The 25,178-nt window shown below is 40.8% G+C and overlaps 1 protein-coding gene across 24 annotated transcripts in view; it reads left to right on the forward strand.

The window, feature by feature from the left end:
- LOC129730546 (uncharacterized protein CG43867) overlaps positions 1-25,178 on the forward strand; it is a 461,594-nt gene that overhangs the window by 417,051 nt on the left and 19,365 nt on the right. For 9 of the 24 annotated variants that reach the window (XM_055689941.1, XM_055689942.1, XM_055689951.1 and 6 more), the window contains 9 exons: positions 17,464-18,255; positions 18,318-18,473; positions 18,532-18,781; positions 19,203-19,366; positions 19,427-19,849; positions 19,910-20,056; positions 20,117-20,261; positions 20,325-20,437; positions 20,492-20,701. In XM_055689941.1, coding sequence (XP_055545916.1) covers positions 17,464-18,255; positions 18,318-18,473; positions 18,532-18,781; positions 19,203-19,366; positions 19,427-19,849; positions 19,910-20,056; positions 20,117-20,261; positions 20,325-20,437; positions 20,492-20,701 — 2,400 coding nt within the window. The remainder of the gene's footprint in view (positions 1-17,463; positions 18,256-18,317; positions 18,474-18,531; positions 18,782-19,202; positions 19,367-19,426; positions 19,850-19,909; positions 20,057-20,116; positions 20,262-20,324; positions 20,438-20,491; positions 20,702-25,178) is intronic. The other 15 variants (XM_055689949.1, XM_055689953.1, XM_055689950.1 and 12 more) reach the window with 7 other exon arrangements.

Consider the following 25,178-nt stretch of genomic DNA (forward strand, 5'->3'; position numbering starts at 1 on the left):
GGTAAACAGTCCGACAGCACACACATGCAACTCCAAACGGGCTGTTATTTTTCATCTCCGTATGAAGGTTGGTTCTTCTGAGCTGTCGCTAATGACAGCCTTTACAGTGCGGAGCGGGCTGTCAAGTGATTATGATTCACGAGAGTACGGCCGATGCTATAATGCAAGCGAGGCAGTGCGAAACGCGTTTTTTTTGTGTGGGGAATAATACCAACAATCGGAAAATATATGAAACCATTTGCTTCGTGTTCATCGGCCTAAGAAAGAGGAGAAAAGAAGGAGTGCGAGTCAATATAACCGATGACAGCCGCAGCCGATCAGCAGACTGTCAACAGCGTAGGTCAAACCAACAGGACATCCTCAAAGTGAACAAAACTAGGCTTTCAGGTCTGAACGAACAAAATACAGACGCAATAATGAGCTGTCGTATGACAGCTTCGTTGCCGGTGTGTGTTTTGGCTGTATGTGAACTTTCATGAGGCCGTTAAAGTAAAAAGAAAGGACATTTGACAATATAGTGTCACATCGCAGTCTTTTTATGAAGCCTGGGAAAGGTTATTATGGTAGTTTGAGACTCCTCTTTTGGGGAATGGGAGCCTTCCCTTCCACATTAGTTTCTGCATAATTCGATAACTAATCAAGCAAATAGAGTCAAATTTGACATGTAAAGATTTTTGGAAGCAAAGAATGTGGTTCGAAACTCCTCCACCTCTCTGAGGTGGAGCTGTCATGTAAATGAAACACAAATTTCTGGATAACTCGAGAGCTATTTAAGTGAATGGAGTCAAATTTGTCCTGTAAGGATTTGTGGGTACGAGAAATGTTTCTATGATCATTGGACATTCCTTTCTCTTCCGGAAGGGTCTCTTCCATACAAACAAAACACAGATTTCTACATGGCCCGAGAATTCGTAGAGCAAATTGAAACAAAGTTGGAATGTGAGAATTTTAGATCACAACTAATGTTTTTTCAGATAAACATGACAATTATCCAGAGATTATCCACTGAAATCTAAATATATAAAAAAGTAGTTCTGTCTGACTGTCTGATCCTTCTGAAATTAATTAACTGATCGGCATGAACATTTGTCTATAGTAGTTTTTGAGGCCGAGGAAGGTTATGAAATGATTCGAAATCAAGTTGGCATGGGAGGGTTTTGAGATGGTTATAAATGTTTCTATGGTAGTTCGATTCTTTACTGACCCCCCCCCCCCTTTCAAAGGAAGGCTGTCATTCAAATAGCATTTTTTTTGACGTAGGACTACGTCTTTGTTTTCTATGCTAGATTACACTTTGTGAAATTAAAAATGAAACTGGCAAAGGTTGCGTCAGATTTCAAACAATTATAGCAAGCGAACGACCTAATGCATTTTAGTAATTTATATGTCGGTGGATAGATAAAATGTGTAACAATTTTTTGATATAATGTTCAACATTGTTGCTTTACTGCTTAATGGTGAAAAAAGGTGAAAAATTCCAAGGTCAAGCTTCCCCATACATTCCCTCGTTATTGGCTTGCTTCCCGAGCACGGATAGCAATAAGATAGACTAAATAAATTCCACTGCCTACATATTTTGACTTAACAAAGTGTTTTGGTTTGTTCCTCTTTCTCCAAGCTGTGTGGCCACGCCTTAATGGCAAAAATCTACGCTGAACTCGATACAAAAGACTGCCTGTAGAAAATTCAGCTTTAGTCTAGTTTGTCACTGGAGGGCACAGCGGAGAGCAAATTTTAAGCGCGGCCAACAAAATATTCCATACTACCGGTGGTGGTGCGATCATCAGCGTTCTGTAGCACGATTTTCATACTGAAGATTATGGAATCGGTTCTTTTCAGAATTATAGATGCTTGAAGATAAGAGTTATGAGAATTTCCACAACTACTACTAGGGTAAAATTTTCATGTAGTAGTTGCCTATGAACAGTTTATCGCAGCATATAATATATACATTTAGTCCTACGTCAACATTTCATACAACCCCTAGGGCTGTATACCTTGTAGTATTTGCATAAATTAAGAACTATTCAAGTAAATGGAGCCAAATTTAGTATGTGAGGATTTTTATAATAGTTCGACACTTTTCCCCCTTTCTAGAGGGGCTGCCATACAAATAAAACTCAAACTTACGCATAACTCGAAAGCTAATCAAGCGAATTTAGCCAATATTTAGTATGTAAAAGTTTTTGGTCACGAGAAATGTTTGTATGATGGCTTGACAAACCTCACTCGTTTAAAAGAGGAGTAAGGGATCCAATACAAACTAAACCAAAGTATAAATACAAATGTCTGTCTGTTTGTTACCTACAGACTCCAAAACTGCTGAGCATATTACTGTGAAAAAGCAAAAAAGGTTGTATGCAAGACACGACCGCTTAATTGATGCACATTATTAACAAATGCATTGTCGAACTAAGCGTATGTGTAAGAAGATAATTTCATGGTTGTTTATTGATTGTATTCCTGTTTTAAGTTTATTGTATTTTAATATTAATTTTGGATAACGGGCTCAAAGTTTGTATTTTCCAGAACGAATAAACAAATTGTTGAGAGTGTTTTATCAATGAGTCATGAAGACTATTGCTTGCTCGAATCTCCCTCAAAGAAAATCAAAGCCTTGGTGCTACGTTCTGTATCGGAACTCGACCTTCTGTTTATTATACACAGACTTCGCAGCCAACTGTTAAGTGCACAGGACAATTGCGGGGCTAGCGATACGATCCTACTGACACTAACAGTCTCTCCCGAGCCTACCGAGACTAGAACCTACGACGACTGGCTTGTTAGCATGCAGTGATGCTACATATTCGAAATTTTGTGCAAAATTTTTGAATACTACCGAAAAGAAAGAAAAAAACATTACCTTTAAAATCGAGCTCTTGAGAGCTTCCGAGAAAATGTTCAATTTTCAGTTACTTGTTTAGCTGCCTTGAGAAGGGCAGTTTGCTGTTCAAAATCGCATATGCTAACCGCAACCATTATGCTGCTCCGACAGTGAGGGAATAGGGGCACTCTGACAACACACACTGCGCTACCGCTGAAACATGTAACCAACCGGGCAAGTGATATGTTTAAGCCGAATGCAAATTCGGAAAGCCAGCTGCTACTGCCATAACCTGCTCTGCTACTGTTAACATAGGACCGTCCGTCCGTCTCATCATCCGCCAAAAAAAATGTAACTTATTTGACCAGAGGCACTTTTTTTTAGCCGAAGGATTCTGGAAAAAGGCTTCGCCTTTTTGTTGAGTTTAACCACAATCTCCCATCTTCTTTAGACAAATAATTCCATAACTGACGGTACTCTCACACAAGCAACGATATAACCCGTATCGTAAAGTCGAATAAACCACCTTTGGGCGTTCTAATATTTCAAAAGAAGTTTATTATTTTCGATATTAAAACATGAAAATACGATATCACTGAATAAACTTCAATTACTTGCTTATTTGCCTTCAGATGGGCAGTTTAGTGTTCAAAATCGGATATGCCGATTGCAACCTGACAGTGGAAAAATAAGACACCTGACAACACACTGTAAAAGCTAGTTTCACGCTTGGTAAATTAGACGGCCGCGGTAGATTTTGATTGCTACTGGAAGCCCTCAACCAATGAATCGAAGCGAAACTGCTGAGATATGTGACCAACCGGCAAAGGATTTGTTTGAGCCGAAAGCAAATTCGAAAAGCCAGCTGCAACTGCAGCAATCCGCTACCATACGGGTAAATTGGTATACTATTCTGTCAACCTTTTAAGGGAAAGCCAGCAAGCGACCAATCAGAAGACGTAATTTTCGTTTCAACAAGGCTTGGCAATTTTCAATAGTACAATAGTTCGTATTATCAGCCATGATTGCAGCTCGCAATTGTAAAGAAATTGGCGATTTTATCAATGACCTCACCTAGGCCAACAATGGGCCAAACTATTTTAGTGTTGATTCTAAAGTCCTTTTAAAAACTCGATGGTCTCTCGATACTATCTTAAGACAATGAGAAACCTTTAACACAAGTATCAATGTAGTTGTAAGGATTAGTTTTATCGTGCAGTTGTATCCCCATTAATAAACAGCGAATAACACATTTAAGAAAAATATTGGAATATATTTACGTTCATTAAGCAGACAGTATATGAGGTAAAGAGAGCGAAAAAACACCATGCTGGATACAGGGGGATTGCGGGTTTCAAGTCCCGTCGGGAAGCGGTATATTTTTCCAAATCTGTGTCACATTTCCAGTTCGCTTATTTTTTGCTCTCTTTACTTCACATACTGTCTGCTCAATGAACTTGCGTGTTAACGGGAAAAAGCCGTTGTTAAAAATAGAAATTTAGTTCGAAAAATATATTTACGACTTTGAAGTAAAGAAATTGTTACTTGGGCTTGCACACCAAAAAAAGCCTAAGTCAATCACAGAAGAGTAGAATGATGAATGTCGCCATTAAACTGATATGCAATTGTGGAGAACTCATAAGGCTCAGGATTCTTGACAAAAACACGCACCTTTCCATTATAATGCGGCCAGATGCATGTGATATTCTAGCTTTTTTTTGAATAATGTTGAAATGTGCATTCGGACTTAAAACAGAGTTTATTTCTTACCTCATTTACTGTACCGGAAATTGATAAATCGACTCAATTTAGATCGGAAAGTTTCCCGCCGGATCGACGCAACTTTTGCTAGCAAACATTCCATCCCAAAGACAAAGCAGCTAGCCACTTGTCCTACCACCAAAGCAATCCACACCAGCGATAAATCCCCCACACGAATAGAGACGGCCAGCTGTGTGTGGCTCTGCTGGCGCCAATAGCGCCCTTCGTCGTCCTGCAGTTTTTGCTCGAGCAAAAAGAAGTGATACAGGTCCATTTCACCGAAGATGTCGGCGTAAAATTTAACCAGTTCGAATGTCGACGGAAGGCCTTCGTTTGCAGCCAGTGCCGGATAATGGCTATACATTTCTTTAGCTACCCGGAGACCGTCTAGCGGAAAATTACTCATAGGGAAGATGCTTGGTATCGCAAAGCAAATATTCGGGTCAGTGTCCTCGCAATTGAAGGTCTCTTCAAACACGGTGGATCCATATAACCCTTGAATGCAGCAGCTCTGCTTTATCTGCTCGAGAGTGTCAAGCTCGGGGTGGTAACGAGTTCGAAGTAGAAATAAAATTACCGTTGATTGGCAAACTGAGATGAAGACGATGTTCAGCAATAGGAACAATCCGATTTATGAACGCTCGAGTTCCCGGTCGAATTTTACAGACGAACCATTCAATGCGGCGCACAAAATCTCCACAAAACTCAACATAATTTCAAACGCGGAAAAGTTAAATTGCAAAAACACCCGAATCATCGCTAGTAGTGCGATGGTAAGAAAATATGCGATCCAAATGTATCGATCAAATGGATCGGTCAGATCGGATATCAACGGTTTTCGGGCACTTGGAGGGACAGCAAAACGAAAATGAAGAGAGCGATGTAGTAAGAGGTACCTCGTGTTCGGGTTCAAAAATAGTATGTCAGGCACGAAAAACCATTTACTTGAAAATCTAAAATCAAAAGAGTCAACGTCGAGTGAACCGTTGGCACGAATTGCGATCGTTTCCAGTAGGTAGTCGTCCGATGGTTCGTTGTTGGAGGTTTCTAGCCGCAAGCCGTATAAATTTTTCTGAGCATCCTCTACAGGGTTCGAGCTAAGACTTGACCATCGGTACCACAGGCCGTTGAAGCAATTTCGATAGTGAACAGGATTATCTGAATCGTCTAGTAGAATGTAGATTCGAGTGGACTCACAGTTGCTAGTCTGTAGCAGATCGGCTTTTTGTAGAAGAACGATTATACGATCCACTTCCAGGTTGCGTGAAAGACGAGGATTGTCATTAGTAAAACAAGGCATTCCCATCGTTGGAAATCGTGTAGTTGTTGTGTGTTGTTGCGATAGATGCGCTTCGAGAAATTGTCGAGCTTCAGCAGCTGCGCTAAAATTGACGAATCTTTCGAACCTGCTGCATTGAGTGTGTTGGACATTACTGCCACTATGTTGATTTCTGTAATGTCAATGTTGAGGAAAGCCAGCGCTGCTGGCACAAAAAAGAGTATTATGGAATATATGCACATTTTGGACGAACTGCAGCCGATGTAGGTGAGTTGACATTTTTATAACGAAAAACGTCTTAAGAGCTAAAAGCTTTGCACTAAATCTACAAATCACCATCTATGTATCATAAAAATCCAATCTAATCGTTCAGTGCAAAGCTTTTAATTCCTAAATCGTTCTTTGTTATAAAAACACCAACTCATTTGCTTCCAATTCATTTCGTCCATAATGGTGATACTTTCGATACTACTTTTTTTCGTGCCAACAGCGCTGGCTATCTTTGACATTGATAATACAGAAATCAGCATAGTGGCTGTACTGTACAACACACTCAAAGTCGTGTGTCCTGGCAAAAGCTACGTGAATTTCTACTCATTCGGTGCACCAGCAGCAGACCCGAAAGATTTGTCGATTTTAGCACAGCTTGCGAAGCCCGACAATATCTCGAAGCTGATCTACCGCAACATTACACAGCAACTTTGGAGTTTCCAAATATATGATTGCGTGGTTCTGCTTAACGACGATCATCGCCCCTCGCGCTATCTGTAAGTGGATCGCACAATCGTTCTACTACAAAAAGCGGATCTACTGCGGACTAGCGACTGTGAAACAACTCGAATCTACATTCTACTAGACGATCCGGATTATCCTGTTCACTATCAAAACTGTTTCAACGGGGTCTGGTACCGATGGTCAGACCTTAGCTCCGATCCTGTTGTAGATGCTCAGAGAAATCTATATGGCTTGCAGCTTAAAAGCACCTTCAGCCAAGAATCCGATGACTACCTATTGGAAACTATTGCCAGTCGTGCCAACGGATCATTCAACGTTGATTTGTCCAATTTCTCTAGCAAATGGTTTTTCGTACCCGATAAAATGTTTATGGACGCAGACACGAGGTACATCGTTTTTACATCGCTCTCGTTTCTTTCGCTTTGCCGTCACACCAGGTGCCCAAAAACCATTGATATCCGATCTAACCGATCCATTTGATCGATACATCTGGATCGCATATGTTCTTGCCATCGCTTTGTTGGCATTGATCCGTGCGCTAATGTACCTTAACTTTTCCGTGTTTATAATTATGTCGAGTTTTGTGGAAATCATGTGCGCCGCATTCAATGGTTCGTCGGTAAAATTCCACCGGGAACTCGACCGTTCCTTAGTCGGATTGTTTCTTCTGCTGAACATCATCCTCATCTCAGTCTACCAATCAATGGTAATTTCCTTTCTACTCCAAACTCGTTACTACCCCGAGCTGGACACTTTCGAGCAGATAAAGCGGAAATGCTGCATTCAAGGGTTATACGGATTGGTGGTATTTAATGACAACTTTAATTGCGATGGCCCCGAACCGGTCTATTGCCATGCAATACCAAGCATCTTTCCGATAAAGAATTTCCCGATGGACGGTTTTCGGTTGTCTAAAGAAATGCATGGCCATTATCCGGCACTGGCGGCGAACGAAGGCCTTCCGTCGACGTTCGAGTTGGTTAAATTCTACGCCGACATCTTTGGTGAAATGGACTTGTATCACTACTTTTTGCTCGAACGGAAACTAGACGACGACGAAAGCCGCTACCGGGGACAGAGAAGCCACTTACAGCAAACCGTCTCTATTCGTGTTGGAGATTTATTCCTGGTTTGGACTGCTCTGGCAGTAGGACAGGCGGCTAGCTGCTTCGTTTTTGGGATGGAATTTCTGCTGGCAAAAGTTGCGTCGATCGGAACTTTCCGATCTAAATTCAAGCGATTTAATGTGCGTGTGGTCAAGCCTGCTGTCAATGGTACATATTTGATAAATATAATTGGTAATTTTAGTGTTCTAAAATAGATGTGAAGTGTCGCTTTTTAGGAGATTATATTACCAAGCATTGAATGTCTTAATTAACTATTATATCAAATTCAATCGGAAAAGTCTCTAGATTTGTACGAATCCATCGCCTCAACAAGTACCATTGCACTAAAAGCTTGCATTAGTCATATCTGTAAATTGCATCACTTTTATCAATAAAAGCCAACGTGATCACTGACTAAAAGGTTTTTAAATCGTGTTCGTTTTAAGTGCTACATTTTATAATAAAACGCATCAACCGCAGTTATTAAATGTCCAGTTTGATCTGTCCGTTCAAAATGTTAGCACTGCTGACGCTACTGTGGTCTTCACCAGTAACATCGATTAAAATCGAACCCAACATCGCGAATGTAGTCTTCAACACCGTGGCCATCAGCTGCCCCGATAGGAAAAATATAGTTTTTTATTCCTTCGATAAAACATCAAACTCTTCAGAGTCACCACTGTTAGCACAGCTCGTGAAACCCGAGTATTTCACAAAGTTTATCTACAACCACGACGCGGAAGAACATCATCCCTTTCAACAGTGGGACTGCATCGTCCTGTTCCAGGACAATCCGATTATTTCACCCAGCCTTAAGGTGCACCGTGCAATAAGATTACTTTTCAAAAAAGAGCTGGTTTTGTATGACACCTGTGAAAGCACCCGAATCTACATTCTCCTAGACGACCCGGATCACCCCGTTCGCCATCAAAACTGTTTCAACGGACGTTGGTATCGATATTCAACCCTATCCTCAGATCCTGTAGTGAAATCGCAGAAAAATCTCTACGGACTACAATTCCAAAGTGCCTACGCCGAAGCTGTAGATGACTACCTGCTAGAAACGTTCGCGACTCGCACCAACGGATCATACAACGTCGGTTGTTCCTACTCAAATTCAACAAATGGTTGGCAATTCGTCCGCGGCAAGCAGTTCATAGAACCAAACATAAAGTACATCCACTTGCATCGCACTCATTTCATTCGTTTTGTGGTTCCACGAAGCCTTAGGAAACCCTTGGTTTCCGTGTTAACCGATCCGTTCGATCGGTACATCTGAATTGGATACTTTCTCATCATCCTGTTAGTCGTTCTGATCCGTGCTGTCATAAACCACAATTTCTCAGTATTAAAGCTAGTGAAAAATTATACCGAAGTTTTGAACGCCGCATTGACTGGCGCAACGGTTCGATTCGCAAGCAATTTGGAACGGTTCTTTTTCGGATTATTCATCCTACTGAATATCGTCATCATTTCCGCCTATCAATCAATGGTTATAACATTCCTGCTCCGAACGCGCTATTACCCCGAGTTGAATACAATCGATCAAATTCAGCGTCACTGCTGCCTCAGGGGACTGTTTCACAAAACATTTGACGATAAATACAGCTGCGATGAATCCGACCCCGAGAAGGTCATTTGCACCCTGTTACCGAACCTTGTTCCGGTTGACGTTTTTCCAGTGGACAGTATGCGGATAGCGAAGGAAACGAAGGGTCACTTTCCGGTGTTGGCATCCAACGACGGTCATCCTTCGACGTACGCACTGGTTCAGTCCTATGCCGATGCGTTTGCCGAAGGGGATCTGTATCGCTACTACCGATTGGAGCGGCAACTTAATGATGACAAGGACGGAGTTGAGGGCTACAAAGAGCATAATCAACTACGGCTCCCAGTATTCAGATGCAGGATTTATGGCTGGTGTGGATCACTCTAGCAGTAGGACAAGCGGTTAGCTGTTTGGTCTTTGTGATCGAGTGGTTAGTCATGGGGATTAAGCTGGTTCGTTGGTCGAGAGTTAAATTGAAAATTAGTCTCTTTTATTCGCGTACGCTCGTTTCGAATTCTGTACACCGTTTTCAATAAATTATTCATAATGATATGTTGATATCACAAATTAAATTTCTGAATATTTTTCATTTTTCATTTTCATTGAATCTCTACCGCAAATGTTTTCGAATAACCCCTCCATTGATCTGCATTATCAACTTCAAACGCCTTTAGAAGCTGTCGCAGGTGGCACGCATGGATTCCATGGGTATTTCTTTAAATATTACAAGATCAAAATAAGCAAACTTCGACATCCATTGGGTTCAGATCTGGGGAGCTTGGCGACGATTCCTTTTTATCCAGAAAATCCGTCAAATTATCTATACACCAACCTTGAACCAAGTTCGCAGTATGCACTAGTGAACCGTTTTGCTGAAATACATTGCGAAGACTCGGGTCAACAATTTTCTTCAAAACTTTCGTTTCATAATAAACAGCATTTACTCTGAGGTTTTTGTCGCTGGAAGCCAGTGGAAGCTTCTCTCACAGCCTTCCAAATCTTCACTGAAGCTACACTGTGGAATCGAAGAACACTCATTTAGTCCCAAGAAATCATTTGGAACCAAGAAATCTCTTACTGCTGCCCACAATCGATCATTTTGTGCATTGTGTGGCTGCTCCTGGACAAAAAGTTTTTCATCAGAAAAATTTAATTCGTGACCTCTATTGGGCCTTTTTTTCTGACAGGATTCGGGATTTTAGACAAATACAATAGATATATTCAGATCGATGGCAAACTTTCGAACTGAACGTTGCCTTTTTCGCTGGATACGCTCTATCACAATTTCTCCCAGATCGTGGCCGACTGGGTCTTCTACGATTCTCAATCAAGGATGTCTTCTTGTATCTTTTCATCGTTTTATAAACGAAATCTCGCTTAACCCCAACCGATTTCAGATTTAGAGTATTGTGCAAGGACGGTCACCGGCCAAAAACCCTTTAACAACAACCTTCCGAAATTGCTTCATCGCACATCAAAAACAAGACACAACTAACAGGCAACCAACATCATCTATAACATGGAGTAAGAACTCTAATTTATACTTCAGAAAATATATAAAAGGAACGGGAAAGCCAAACATTCGAAAACATTCATTTGAATAGATTGTACACGGAGTAGAATTACGGCAACACCGAGTACGAATTCCTTCAACCGCAGTTCCCGTTTCTAACAATAGCTCCATAGCCACTAGGTTACAGAGTCCGCTTTCATAAGCAAATCATCGTTGATTCGAATCCTAAAAGAATCAGGCCATTTGGTTGTCAAATGACTTTACCGTGGGTTTATTCTCAGGCTCCCCACCACATTTCCCCCTTCAATCTGAATTCTACAGTGTACCCCTGTTGAGTCTCCTCCTAACAAAAATAAGTCCCTATTATAAAAAAACTGATCTGAATAACGTATGAAAGTTCTCTCCAGGGAATTGTAGTTGTAATTGTTTGGTTACTATCGAAATGCTCGGGATTCACCTACGCGAAATAATAAATGGCGGTTACAAAAAAGAACGAACACTATTTCAATATTAATGTTTCTGATTCAAAACTTGATATGAGATTCGATATCATTTGAAGCCCATATTTGGGGAACTAATTATGATTATAATAATAAAATGACTAACAGAGAATAACATCCGACACCATTTTAGATGAATTTTACTTAATCATTCCAAAACAATGACATTGGCTGTGGTTTTAGTACAGAAGAAATAATACAGAAGACACAGTTCAAAAACCTCAAAAAAAACAATCAGCTCAAAGGTGTGATTATTCAATTATGTTCGGGTCGGAGTGTCAGTGGACTGTATCGCAAGACTTTTGAGTGCCGGGAATCGTAGTGGTTGAACATTGGAGGAACTTGGTTGGTCGTATTTATTTTAAATTCGGAATGTTGAGCAGCAACTAACTTGAACACTGTTAATTTCATTAAACCTCTATCACAACTGCTCAACCTTCACTAGCAGCTGGGAAACATTGGGCGGGCCCATCGATATTAAGCCGCTCCATCTCCTCCATCGATCGCTTCGAGTAATGGGCCGACGTCAGATCCAGCCAAAACACAGCGTCTTCGGCCTTATAGTTTTTCTTGCTGAACGACGCAACTTCCGGCAGACACTTCACACACTATATATCTTCTAGCGGCTTGTTATCCTCTTCTCACTGATTGTCAGCCACAGTAGCACCTTCTTGGGGAACTTGGCGTTGTGGAATGAACATCACCTCGGTGCTCACTTTCTTTGTGGGGGAAGTAAAACACGAAGTGCCCTGCCAGTCGTTGCCATCCAGGGGGAGATAGGCCTTGTCGTCCTTTACCAACGCCTAATCGCTATTCGTCGGAAAATTGACTTGGCCATCCTTTTCAACCGCTGCCGCTGTGTCATCGCCTGCAGCTCCGAGAGCAGGGGACGGAACTACCGCTTCCTGACATGTATGTCCAATAGGGTGTCCCAAAATTGCACAAGTCTGGGGCTCACCCTCCAGATAATAAAAAATGGTGTTACGAACAAACTTTTGTTCGGCGGCAGCTCTAGAAAATGATGTTTTCAACTGGCCCCGATGACTTTTTTGAAAAAATCGATTTTTCTTATGTTAAATCCAAAAAACATGTCCAGTTATGCAATTTTCCATGAAATCTAATCCTTTTATATTTTTTACAGGTTCCTCAGGGTCCAAACTGTAGGGGAAAAATTTGTTTTGGATTGATTAACGTTAATTTATTTTCCTAAAAAAAATTCTATCGTTTGGAAAAGAGATTTTTCAAGTATACTTTGACATTCAATCAATAAAAGTGGGTATTAAACCTAATGCTCTCACCAACTGAATACCATTAAAAGTTGAGAAATTTTATGGGGAAGCATTGCCAAAGACTACATGGCTCTAAAAAAACTTGATTTTAAGTTATTCGTGATTTACTGTGAAATAAAAAGTTGAATTTTAATGTTTTCCTACAATAATCAAGGTCGAGTAAAAATAAAATGAATAAATATTATCAAGTTTACTAAAGGAGAGGAAATATATGTAATTTAGCGAGGATGCGAAAAATGAACAAGGACAGAAAGTGCGACTTAAAATTTGAAAAAAAATCTTATTCAGATGGGACTCGAACCCGCAATCTCCGGTGACTTCGGTACGGTGCCGGGTCTGCAGACTGCACTTGTGGTATCTTCCGGAGGTCAATAAAAATGTTAATGATGACTCGAAGAAGAGGGTGGTACAAAACTTGAAAATGGTGAGCAGTGAAAACGAAAATTCATGAGTGAAAAAATTTTCGTCTGTAAAAAACTTAGTGGACTCACAAAGAAGTCACTAAAGTTTTTTCGATAGACTGCGGCTTGATATCAAGTTTTTTTATTCAGGAAGAATCCAAGGCCTGGATAGAAAGAAATTATTATCTTGATGCCAAATCGAAATGTTGAGGCTTAACAGTTACCCTGCAGAACGAGCCCTTTGAGTAACAGGAGATTTAGTTGAAATTATAATACTTTATGATACGGCAAATGAACATTTTAGCATTGGAAAACATCAAAATGTAACTTATTATTCCACAGTAAATCACGAATAAGTCAAAATCAAGCTATTTTAGAGCCATATAGTCTTTGGCAATGTACTTCCCAATAAAATTTCCCAACTTTTAATGGTATTCAGTTGGTGAGAGCATTAGGTTTAATACCCACTTTTATTGATTGAATGTCAAAGTATACTTGAAAAATCTCTTTTCCAAACGATAGTAATTTTTTAGGAAAATAAATTGACGTTAATCAATCCGAAACGAAATTTTCCCTTACAGTTTAGACCCTAAGGAACCTGTAAAAAGTATAAAAGGATTAGATTTCATGGAAAATTGCATAACTGGACATGTTTTTTGGATTTAACATAAGAAAAACCGATTTTTTCAAAAAAGTCATCGGGGCCAGTTGAAAACATCATTTTCTAGAGCTGCCGCCGAACAAAAGTTTGTTCGTAACACCATTTTTTACTATCTGGAGGGTGAGCCCCAGACTTGTGCAATTTTGGGACACCCTAATGTCCAAGTTCGCCAGGTACTTTTTCACTGTTTGGCCGGTTGCACTGACTTCCCGGCCAATCGCACGCAGCAATGTAGCCACTTATCTCTCGGTCTTCCTCTTCAGCATCTTTTGGAGCTTTTTTTTTCCTATCAATGCTTTGATTGTTTCCTGATAGTGCCAAGGTGTTGTAGATACCGGAACGGGCGTATCCGGCGTCCATAAAGTTCCGCACAATATCCGTTTTCGATACGGTGGGGTACTGTTCTTTGAACACGTACACTAGCTTTACTCATGGGCTACTATGATTGATGCTTCATGGATAGTTTCGTCAGTGCGTGCTGAATAAACACATGAAAAATCGTTAAGTTTTGTCCATTTTTATGATTGTAAACTCTACATTGTAAAAGCATATCATTCAACGTTTTGATTTGGTCCCAATTTTATCTCCAATTTGACCACAAAAGATCAAAACAAGAGTCGCGGTGATCCAAATCTAATCAATTCACTATTAATGATCAAGTATTGAATAAGATTAGATTCAGATTTAGATTTGTCAGTTTATTTCGTTTTGTTAAGTAACTGCGAACCAATCACGGATACTGTATTTTCTTACTAAGATGCTTACAGTTCATAGTAGTAAATAACATTCCGTTTTTTGATAGTAAACTCACGATTACTGTTATAGTCAGATGTAGAGAGCTCATTTCAACTACTTCAATTAGTAATATGCGGTCGTCCTTTAAAGGTCAGTTGGTTTTAGTTTCCACAAAATCAGGGATATGCCTGCATGTCGACGGTGCTTCCCACACAGAAGGGAAATCCAGAATCTAGCTGGAGGTGCTGTTTACTTTATGGGTCCGTCCGCTGTAGAAGGTAGCAAGATATATGAAGTCTCCAGCTCTGCTTGCTGCTGATCGGTCTAGTTTCTAGTAAATAATTTTCTTGCAACAATGCTGGGATATACCGCTGCCGCTACCGATTTTGCTATACGCTGTTGCTGTCAGTTGCTATTAAGCTGGGACCGATCATTTAGTAAAATAATTGGTTTGAGCAGAAACAGGCTTCCATATAGCCCAAGAGTGCATTACCGGTTAACTTAGTATAATCTTCTGTCGACCGTGTTAGGGAAAGCAAGCATTAAGCGACCAATCAGAGGTCGAAATCGGTATTTCAACAAGCCTTGACAATTTTCAATAGTACAATAGTTCGAGGAATCAAACTAAAATTTTCTGCGTTTGGCGGATGGAAACTGACCGAGTTTTTACCATTTGAAAGTGGACAATTTTCGTGACGCTCTCGATGTTTCCTGTTTTGGAACCTGAACCCCTATAGTGTTGCCGTAAGACGAAGTTCTATGTCAAAAAATGAAAGGCTTTCGAACACATACTGTCATGTATTTTACACATACTATGACGTTGCGACTATCTAATGAAGACCGTTACAATAACTTGCAAAATTTTTACTCCTTACATTGAAAGCAGCAACAAAAATTTTCCTTATGGTAACAAATTTGTTATTCAAAAAGGAATAAGATTTATCTTTAGTCAAGTAATAATACATACTGTCGTTTATTTTGCACGTGCCACTAGTATCTTCCAAATCCATTTCGTTCAGTGGGCGTGCATTATATTATACGTCGTACGCTTACAAAGCGAAGAAAAAATATAACAAGAGCTGCCAGGTTTATTATTTTTATCTGCCACACAGTACGCAAATGTTGATTGTTTCGAAGGCTAGATTAGCTTTTTGAAATCACAGCATGATTCCTGTAACGCTTCAGAAAAAAACACAAACAATTGTTTTCTTGCGAAAATGCATGCTCTGTTGAAAACACAAAAAAATACTCATTTAGATTTGTTTGATAATACAAAACTCGTGCTCACCTAGAACAACTCTGGTCATAAGGTATGACATGTATTTTCATTTAGACAGTCAATTGAATTAAGAAACAAATAACAAATTAAAGATCGTTTTCAATTAAAAATTTGATACAAGGAAGCTACAAAAAAGATTCTGCGTATGTGTGAAAAAAGAGGAGTGAAATGAGCCAAATCGCTACATCAATACAAATGCTGCGGGTGAAGTCTAGCTAGCACATGCATTGCGGTTTTTGATTGTATGTAACCCTGCAGATACGCATACAAGCACGTAACTGTCTTTTATTGCTACTAATTTGTTACGTGCGGTCATAAGACACAAAAAGCGACAAAATGTTGCTCAAAAGCAACAAAATCTTCTTCGTTCGTGTTGAACATATAAAATCTTCTCACAAGCCCAAGAAATGTAGACGCTTGCAAACGTTCAGGATTTCTATAAAAATTATCATCTTCTTTATTTTGGCTGTTTGTCTCTTGAATCGGGGTCCCAGAGCTATACCAGTTTTTATATATCATTTGAAAAAGCTGCGCTTTCTGAGCAAAACATGATTTTCGAAAAAAAAGGGTAATCGTTTTCCTTTGATTTTTGAATGAAGAATAAAAAATCTCTCGAAATGTCTTAGATGACAGTTTGTCCATGTACGGTATATGGGAGAACTGTTAATTAAGGCTTATCGAGCAGTTTTTTATTCTTCATTCAAAAATCGAAGGACAACGATTCACATTTTTCAAAATCACGTTTTGCTCAGGAAATTGCACTCTTTCAGCTGATATATAAAAATCAGAAAACCGTGTGAAACTTTAGGCCTCAATTGGAAAAAGAATTTATATTTATATTTATATGATTACAGCGTAGATTTATTTTATCCCAAACCGTAAAAGAGAGAAGCTTGCGAGAGACTTCTCAACAAAATCAAGTGGCCGTGAATAGTTAGATTCAATGCAAAGAACATCGCAACCTTTCAAAACTATTATCGAGTGTTCCCCAAGGCACTCACTTATGATCGCTTCGCTTCGTGTGCTGATGACATGATACAGAAATATGAAATAGTAATGAAATTGACATTTTTCTGCAGACAGTTTTGTGAAAGTCCTGTAATTTTTTTCTTCTATAGGACCTAAGAATATGAGTACTTTTTGAATGAAAAATCATGCTGAAATCATTTTTTTGATTTTGTTGTATCTCAAATTCGGCGATTAGTATGTCGGATTTTGTTAGTCAAAAAATTATTCTGTTTCATCGTTTTAGAGAATGTACTTTGTAAGTTGAAATAGACAAATCATTACTTTTTTTAATTGTTCTGAGAAAATAATTTGCAAAAGTAAAAAAAAGAAAAAAAACAATCGGAAGACGAAGCGAATTCAGTCAGTAATGGTTATTATTTTCTTTCAGATATCGAAGATCTGTTAACATTTAAACTGAATATTCTCTCTATCTTCTTCTCTATCACCAAAATTAATAATATTATTATTCTACTCCGATCTTTTTACCATCTAAACTGTAGTACAGCTAATCAAGTATCACAAAAGTGAAATTTGCTTACACGAAGATTAATTTTCTAAGCATGGGTTTCTGATAAAAAGGAAAGCGCAAGAAGAGGTACGCATCTTCTTTATTGAAAAACTTTACAGACTAATCAATATTGTTAAAAGTGTTATCCTCGGATTAAACGCTGCCAGCACTTCGTGTACGTGATGCAAAAGAGACGCACCTTGTCGTGCATAGAAATTTCCCATTTAATTTTCCATTAGCGTTTTCTATCTATCGAATCGAAACATTAAAAATCGTGCTAACCTTTGATGTTTTTTTTTCTGTGTTCTTCTACAGGTCCGGGCCATGGAGCAGCGACTGTGCGACTGGCCCAAGTCTCAGAGTGTAACTGGGCCAGCCGGAAGCAGTAGCAGCGGAGCACCGACCAGCAACGCCAAAGCGTCCGGAAGCACCTCCACGGACCCGGTCAAAATCTCCCAGCTGGAGACGGCCGTTGAAGAGCAGAAACAGTTACGCCTGCAGGACGCCCGCCAGGTTGGCGCAAAAGCGGCCAAAATCAAGGAGTGGGTTACGAACAAACTGCGGGAACTGGAAGAGCAGAACCAGCTGCTGCGAGAGCAGAACATCAAGTGCAATCAACAGTTAGAGCTACTAAGAAACCACATCGCCACCCAAAGTAGTAGACATAGTATACAGCAACCAGTTAGATCTAGTTTAAGCTTAGACGTACAGGACTTTAAGCGTCGCAGTGGTCGTCGGAGAAGTGAATCGCTGGATCCACCCGAGCACCGATCCCTGCTGACGTCCTCCTCGGTGCATCACCACCGACGGAATCTATCTATGGAACCTCAGGAACTAGCTAGAGACTTGGCAGCCGCCGTCGACGGTCTGCATCTGATCCCTCTGAATCCCGGCCAGCAGCCGAGTCCCAATTCGGACATGGATGCTGCCCATGACTACGCGGAGATCTACACGCCATCGAGGGAAAAAGCACCCACCTGGCTGAAGGCTCTCCCCAGTGGGGGTTCCAGTACGACCACTTCGGACTCTGTGGCAGAACTAGGTACCGCCCGGCCACCAACACCCCCGCTTCACCGGTTTCCCAGCTGGGAAGCGAAAATCTATCAGGTTATTGGAAATAAAATTTCCACTCTCAAGTTTTATGTGTAACGAGTTTATTTTTCCCACAGGTTGCCAACGACGGCCTGGCCGGAGATGAAAACGAATCTCAAGACCAAGAGTCCGGATCCGGGATGACGTCCAGCGTCGGTATGAATTCCCGATCGCAAACCGTTTCTGGTGGATACTGTGATATTAGTGTACCGGTTTACGCCACCGTTAAAGGGGTAAGAAATTTCGATTCGATACCTTGATTTCTATTAATTCGACAATCCTTTCCTACAGCGTGCTTCCCAGATCCGGTCGATGCCGTTCACCGGGGACTCCAGTGACGACAGCAGCGACGGAGAGGAACATGGTGCCATCATGACTTGTGCCACGTCTACCCACAATTCGCACAACTCTACCAGCACGGACAATACCGAAACGAGCACCTCGGGCAGTGCATCTAGTCCTTCAAAAAGCCTCAAAACCTCCTCTAGTCTGAGCCCGGCCAAACGCAGCGGGTCCGAAAGTCCAAAGAACAAAACCCGAGGTAAGTTTCGAGGCGCGACGCTCCGCCCCCCTTCGCCGATTTCCATCATTTGCCATACTAATTTTGCTTTCCTTCGCGCCAAGTCATGAGGTAATTGGGTTACACTTAGCATGCGCTTCGTTGAGACTGCAAATTTGCCATTTTACTCTAATTTTTCTAACAAAAAGCTTACTTTGCTGCTACGATTTAATTCGTTCCCGTTCAAGCGAAGGCGATACTGATAACTGATGAATTAATTTTTTTATTTCCTTTTTTTTCCCTACTTATTCCCGCACTCCGCAATCGTTACGTTCTTTCGTTCGATTGATCTTTCGAAATCTAACATTCCCACAAAAAAAAAACCCTCTGTTTGAATATGATATACCACCGCTCCTCCACTCACACCCGCACACGACCACAACCACGGTGCCCACCAATGTAGTAAATTCAGAAATGTCCTTTGAATCAGGGCTGTCCGATGACTACGCGATACCCCCGGATGCGGTGTCAGCGGTGGACACTTCCTGCATGGACGCCTCCATGCCGTCGCTCCTGATGCGCACCTCCTACGCGGATTCGCCAAAAAAGATGGAAACACTGGAGAAGGTGAGTTTCAGTTGTTTTTACTCCACCAATTAGGGTAATTATAACTTGTTTTTTTAACAGATCGGTCACCTGGCCAAACTGGGTGGAAAGCTGAAGACGTGGCGCAAGCGATGGTTTGTGCTGAAAAACGGACAGCTTACCTACTGGAAGAGTCAGCACGACGTGAACCGGAAGCCTCAGGGTACGATCGCACTGGACGAAGCATGTCGGATAAATCGGGCCGAAGGAGCGTCCACGTTCGAGATCGATACCGGGAAGAAGGTGTACTATCTGACGGCCGACTCGAACGCCACCATGGACGACTGGATTCGGGTGTTGCAAAATGTGCAGCGCCGAAATGCTACCAAATTATTGCTGAGCAGAGACGATCAGAAGCCAACAGTGCAGGGCTGGGTTACCAAAGTGAAGAACGGCCACGCGAAGAAGTGCTGGTGCGTGCTGCTGGGCAAAATGTTCCTTTACTTTAAAGCTCCCGGAGAGACGGTAAGTGTATGTTCGAATTAAAACTGATTGACATCTGAAAGGATTTTTTTCGCTTTACAGCAGAATCCACTGGGACAGATCAACATGCGGGACGCTCGCGTGGAGGAGGTGGAACATGTATCCGACTCGGATTCGGAGGAAAGGGAAGATGCTGCCCAAAGCCAAGCACGACTGACGGTGGCCATCTATCCACAGCATCAGGGAGTGGTAATAGCTTGTCAAACTATCTAAAATAAGCTTCATGGTAATTGCTTTTATTATTTGCAGGGTCCTACCTACCTCATCCTGCCAGGCAAACAAGAGCGCGACAACTGGTTGTACCATCTGACGGTGGTCTCCGGTGGTGGTCCCAACGCTGGAACGCAGTATGAGCAGCTCATTCAAAAGCTGATGGAAACTGATGGCGATCCCAGTAAGTCTTCTATGAAAGTAACCACCATTTCAAATGAAACCCTAATGATAATTAATATTTTAGATTGCGTCCTATGGAGACACCCGATTCTACTGCACACCAAGGACAACATAACATCACCGCTGACTTCGTTACATTCCGAAACACTTCAAGTGGAAGCCATAAAATTATTCAAGGTATGTTCGATCAACTTTGCATGCAAGCGCCTTCTAACTTTATCCTTGTCACAGAGCTGTCAGCTGTTCCTGTCGGTGGCGGTCAACCAGCCCGGTATCGACTACCACGTGGTTTTGGCGCAGAATGCCCTCCAGCAGTGTCTGGACATGCCGGAACTGCAGTCCGAGCTGATCTGCACCCTGGTCAAGCAAACGTCCCGCCATACCGGCCAGAAACTGGGTGTTGGTGTCCAGGTAAACAAGAAACTGGGCATACCGGCTCGTGTAAGTTGTAGCAAAAGAAGAAGAGGGGAACACCGCGTGCTTCTTCTTATCTTATATCATTAACGTTTTTTCGTTACTAGCATCGTTTGTCCCGTTTATCGTTTAACCATAATTAATAATTGATTAATTCTAGTGTCTTGCGTTCGATATTACTAGCGTTTCATGGTTTGTTTAGTCACCCTCATCCCATCAGAGTTAACGAATGATTGGCTGTCTAACACCGAATTGGCATGAATTTTTACTAGATTCTTAGCTTAACACTGTAGCATTTTTTTCCAAATTAGAAATCAAAATTTTCAACACAAGACAATCATAACCCTTCTTCCCAAACGTCCCCCTTTTTTATGGTATATGTTGTGTTTGCGAGTTTTTATGTTTTCTCTAAATGGCCGTCGAATGAGAAACCAAATTCAACAGTTTTAGCGATTCCCCTCCCACACGCTACTAGAGAACCAGTAAATAAATAGTAGCAAAAGCAACAAGCAAATCAAATAGCAGTAGCGTTTGCTGAGACACCCTCCAAATGTTGTCGATCATTACACGAGCAGGTGTCCACACAATCAGAGCGTTTTGGTCCAAGTAGCCAAAGCAATTGAATCCAGAAAATCCGTTGAGCTCACCCTGCAGCACCTGCGCATGTGTTTGACACCCGTCCCTAACACCAGTAGAATTTGCACCTTTTTTTTTGGTTTCTGCTATTTTTCTTTTCCTCTTTCTCTCTCTCCTTCTATTTTTCTCTTTCTATTCTATTCAGCTTGAAATGCTTGGACGATTAAGAAATATTGAGATTTTTGACTTTTATTTCGAATTTTCGTGATTTCTTTTTTTATTACGTTGTTGTTTGTGGTTGGACAATATTTGATTCTCAGGCTTGTTTTCTTTTACAAAAGGAAAATCACCGTATCGAAAGCATACTTCTAGAACCGGCAGTAGAACTTTTTCAGACTTAACTGGATGGTTAAGTTAGTTAGAATTCAAGCTGAGGAAGTCAAAAGCGTTATTTTTAATTATTTCTCAAAGAAGAATAAACCTATCAATGCCACACTTTGCCAAGTGGAAACATTTTTGCTTGATTGCATCAACAATTGTTCCTTAGAAAATTTATGATCTAAATTCGATGCGAGTGCCAAAATACTGAGGTCATGATTTTGGCCACTGACTGTCTACGAAAAATTTAGAGAAGTTATTCATATTTTTTGTTTTCAGCTGCTCCTTTTTGACCTCGATACTGCTTGAATTCATTGTTATTTCACAAGATCAAACTCTAATCTAACATGCGTAAACAATTTCCAGCAGCGTGTCAAATAGTCATTTCATTCACTGTTAGTTTTACTTTACAGTAAGAAAACACGGTATCCCCACAAATGGACGATTTTCGGATGAATGTTTTGATAAAAAAAACACTCGCATTTTGCGTTATGAAACGCCACTAGGGCTAAAAAACAAAAATCCCTCAAAATTTCAAGTGAAAAGCAAGCTTTGAACTTCTTTCACCTTAGATATCTCGGCAACTGCGTTGAAATCCTTCATTTCAAATTCATTCGCTCTTCCAGCTCGAAAACTCTTCTTTTGAGACAACACCAGATATCAACGTTTCATACGATTCTAAGATATTGGCTCTGACACAAGTAAAAGAGATTTTTAAGGCTGTTCGCATTTACGCCAGTTCTCATATGCAATTGTCAATTTATGTGTGAAAACAAAAGCAAAAATCTTTCCTTCCTTCACTTTCGCTTGAACTTGAATGACCCCTCCTCCGTCTGGATCTGAACTAGTGACAGTTCATTAGCTTCCGTTTTGTATAGATCGATAACGGCGCCGGGTACATTTATACGGTCGCTTAGGAAAGAAAAGAAGACCGAGTTTACCGCTGCATCTCTCACGACTTTAGCGAAAAGATAAGAGACGAAAGACTTTGTCACCGTGACAAGTGACGGACTTTTATATTGTTACTCTCCCGATCCGCCTATGGATTCCTATACCATAGTTATTCATTTGTAGAATGTGATTAGAAAAAGAATTAAAATCATAATATCATACGGGATTGTTGTCCATATATCAAGTCTTTGACTTACCAGGATGTCACGATAGTATTTTTTCTCGCTTATGTTCCGTCGGTCTAGTTCCACCGTATTGTTGCGCCAATCACAAACGCCCAAGAAGGCGACTCCACCCAGGACCCTAACTTACGACCCGTTGATTAACGGACCGGCGCCAACGGCTTTACTTCCTCATGCGGTGGAAGGCGTAATCCCAGAGATTTTTCGCCTCAGAAAATCTTCCGGTGTCGGCTAGGATTAAATTTAGGATTCGAACCCAGGCGTCAAGCGTGGTTGGCAAAGACTATACCAACTACGCTAGACCTCCGCCTTGTTACGATAGTAATGTTTCTAGTTTTTTACTATGTCCAAATCCATCGGCTGCAATATCTCTATTTAATCTTCTCCAATCGCTTTCAATGTCCGCCGATGTGGCGTCCTCATTCACGCTGGATGTGTGCAACGAGTACGGAGTCAACTGTGGAGTCGCCGACTCTGTCAGGCTCTCCGCTGAATATTGAAGAATGTCTCACACCAAATTGCATCACGGAAAAAGCTGTAGAAAATCTTCCTAGTAGTCGTTTTCAAACTTTCAGACAATGAAATATTCCTCATTAGTAAGTTTTTGGCATATTTATGTCATTCAAGTTCAACTTCAATGCCATAACCGTGCGCTCGCAACTTACGCCTAACTCCGCTCATTAGATTCCATACAAAATCTGGCTGCAGCTTTTTCTGTACGGAAACCCACATTTTTTTCATGTTTTCCTCAAATTTTACGTCCTTGGGGTGCCTGCTCCATAATAGCCCTGTATTTTTTTGAGGGCTTTAGTTCCGATTCGTTTAAGAGGGTTTATGTCCTTGGATTCCTCGAGTAAAACAGAGTGGGTGACAATTTTCTAGTCCTAGTAAGGATTTATTCACTTAAGGTTATTTCCTCTGCGGATGTTATTGTTCTTATAAAAAAAGTATGGGTTCCATTCTCCATTCTGTTTCCATTCTGTTAGATACCCCAGACTCGACGCACGTCCACGCTCTCTCTACCAGTTTCTTGTTTTGGCAGATACCATATACTTTGTTTTGGCAGAATTGATGGTGAGTCCAATTCTCGCTGCTTTTCTCCTAAAAGGCACTGCTAGAAGGTGAAAAGCGAATAGTGACTATATCAATATCATCTGCACAGAAAAGGAGCATATGAGACTCATCATTGCGCTTTACTGAATCGTGTACCGCCTTGAAGTCTACAGATGATGACTCTGCAAGTTTGCTTCTATAATCGCGCTTCCCGGAATCCGCATTGGTACCCTCGAACAAAGGCTTCTCCAGCCAGCCTCAGTCTATTAGACAGAATGCGCAAGAGAATCTGCTTGAGGAATCAGCTACGATAATTACTGCAATCGAGTCGGTGGCCCTTTCTATAGACTGGGCCAGGCTTTGCAAATAGACTGTAGTGCGACACTATACCGACAACAGCTCTCTCTTTTTTTTCTAACAGCCTCATACAGCTAAAACACACACAAGGCAACGAAACTGTCTTGTGTTGCACAAAACAGCTCATTCTTGCGCACGTATTTTGTTCGTTCAGACATGACAGTCTAGTTTTGTTCATTTTGAGAATGTTCTGTTGGCTTCGTTTGCGCTGTTGACAGCCTGATGATCGGCTGCGGCTGCCATTGACTCGCACTTCTCCGTTTCTCTTTTATCTTAGGCCGGTGCACAGTGGGGCGACTCCATACAAAGGCTGGCCAAGCAAAAAAAGTGTCGATAAATGCAACAAAAACTTGGTACTTACTTAATTTTGGGGCGCTGAACACGAATTTGGCATCCATTTTTTGTTTGGGGCGTCCATAAAGCACGAAATCCAATTTTTAATATTTTTCTGGCACTTTTTTTCTTTTTTATAGAATTATATGATCTATGACCACAAGTAGTGCCACCGGGCGTCCTCCCCATTGAAAAAAAAGTATGTAATTTATGGACAACCCCTCGAACTAAACAAATTTTACCTAAATTCATATATATATTTTTTTAATAAACTAAAACAACATAAGAAATACAAACTAAATACAAATTGAAAAAATCATCATCAGCATCATCATCTTCCGCTGTGATCGCTTATATCTCGTGTTAAATTGTTTCCAGAAAATTTGAAGTTCATTATACTTATCAGCAGGAAAAATGTCTTTTGCTGCAATTTTCATTTCTTCTAGTAATTCTCGATGTGTTATTGTTTCGATGTGTTGTATATATGTTATCTTCCTAATCCGGTTTCTATGGTTGAAAGAGGACATTTAAATACATGTATAACACCATGAATTGACAACTTACTAGACATTGAGTTAGGTGGTGCCGCTGAAGTTGAAGGCTCCATAATAAAATTCAACGAATTTATGAATTTGAAAACTAAGCCACTGGAATGACACAACGTTCTAAATGAA

The sequence above is a fragment of the Wyeomyia smithii genome, chromosome 3, assembly GCF_029784165.1.
Source record: "Wyeomyia smithii strain HCP4-BCI-WySm-NY-G18 chromosome 3, ASM2978416v1, whole genome shotgun sequence".
Taxonomy (NCBI): domain Eukaryota; kingdom Metazoa; phylum Arthropoda; class Insecta; order Diptera; family Culicidae; genus Wyeomyia; species Wyeomyia smithii.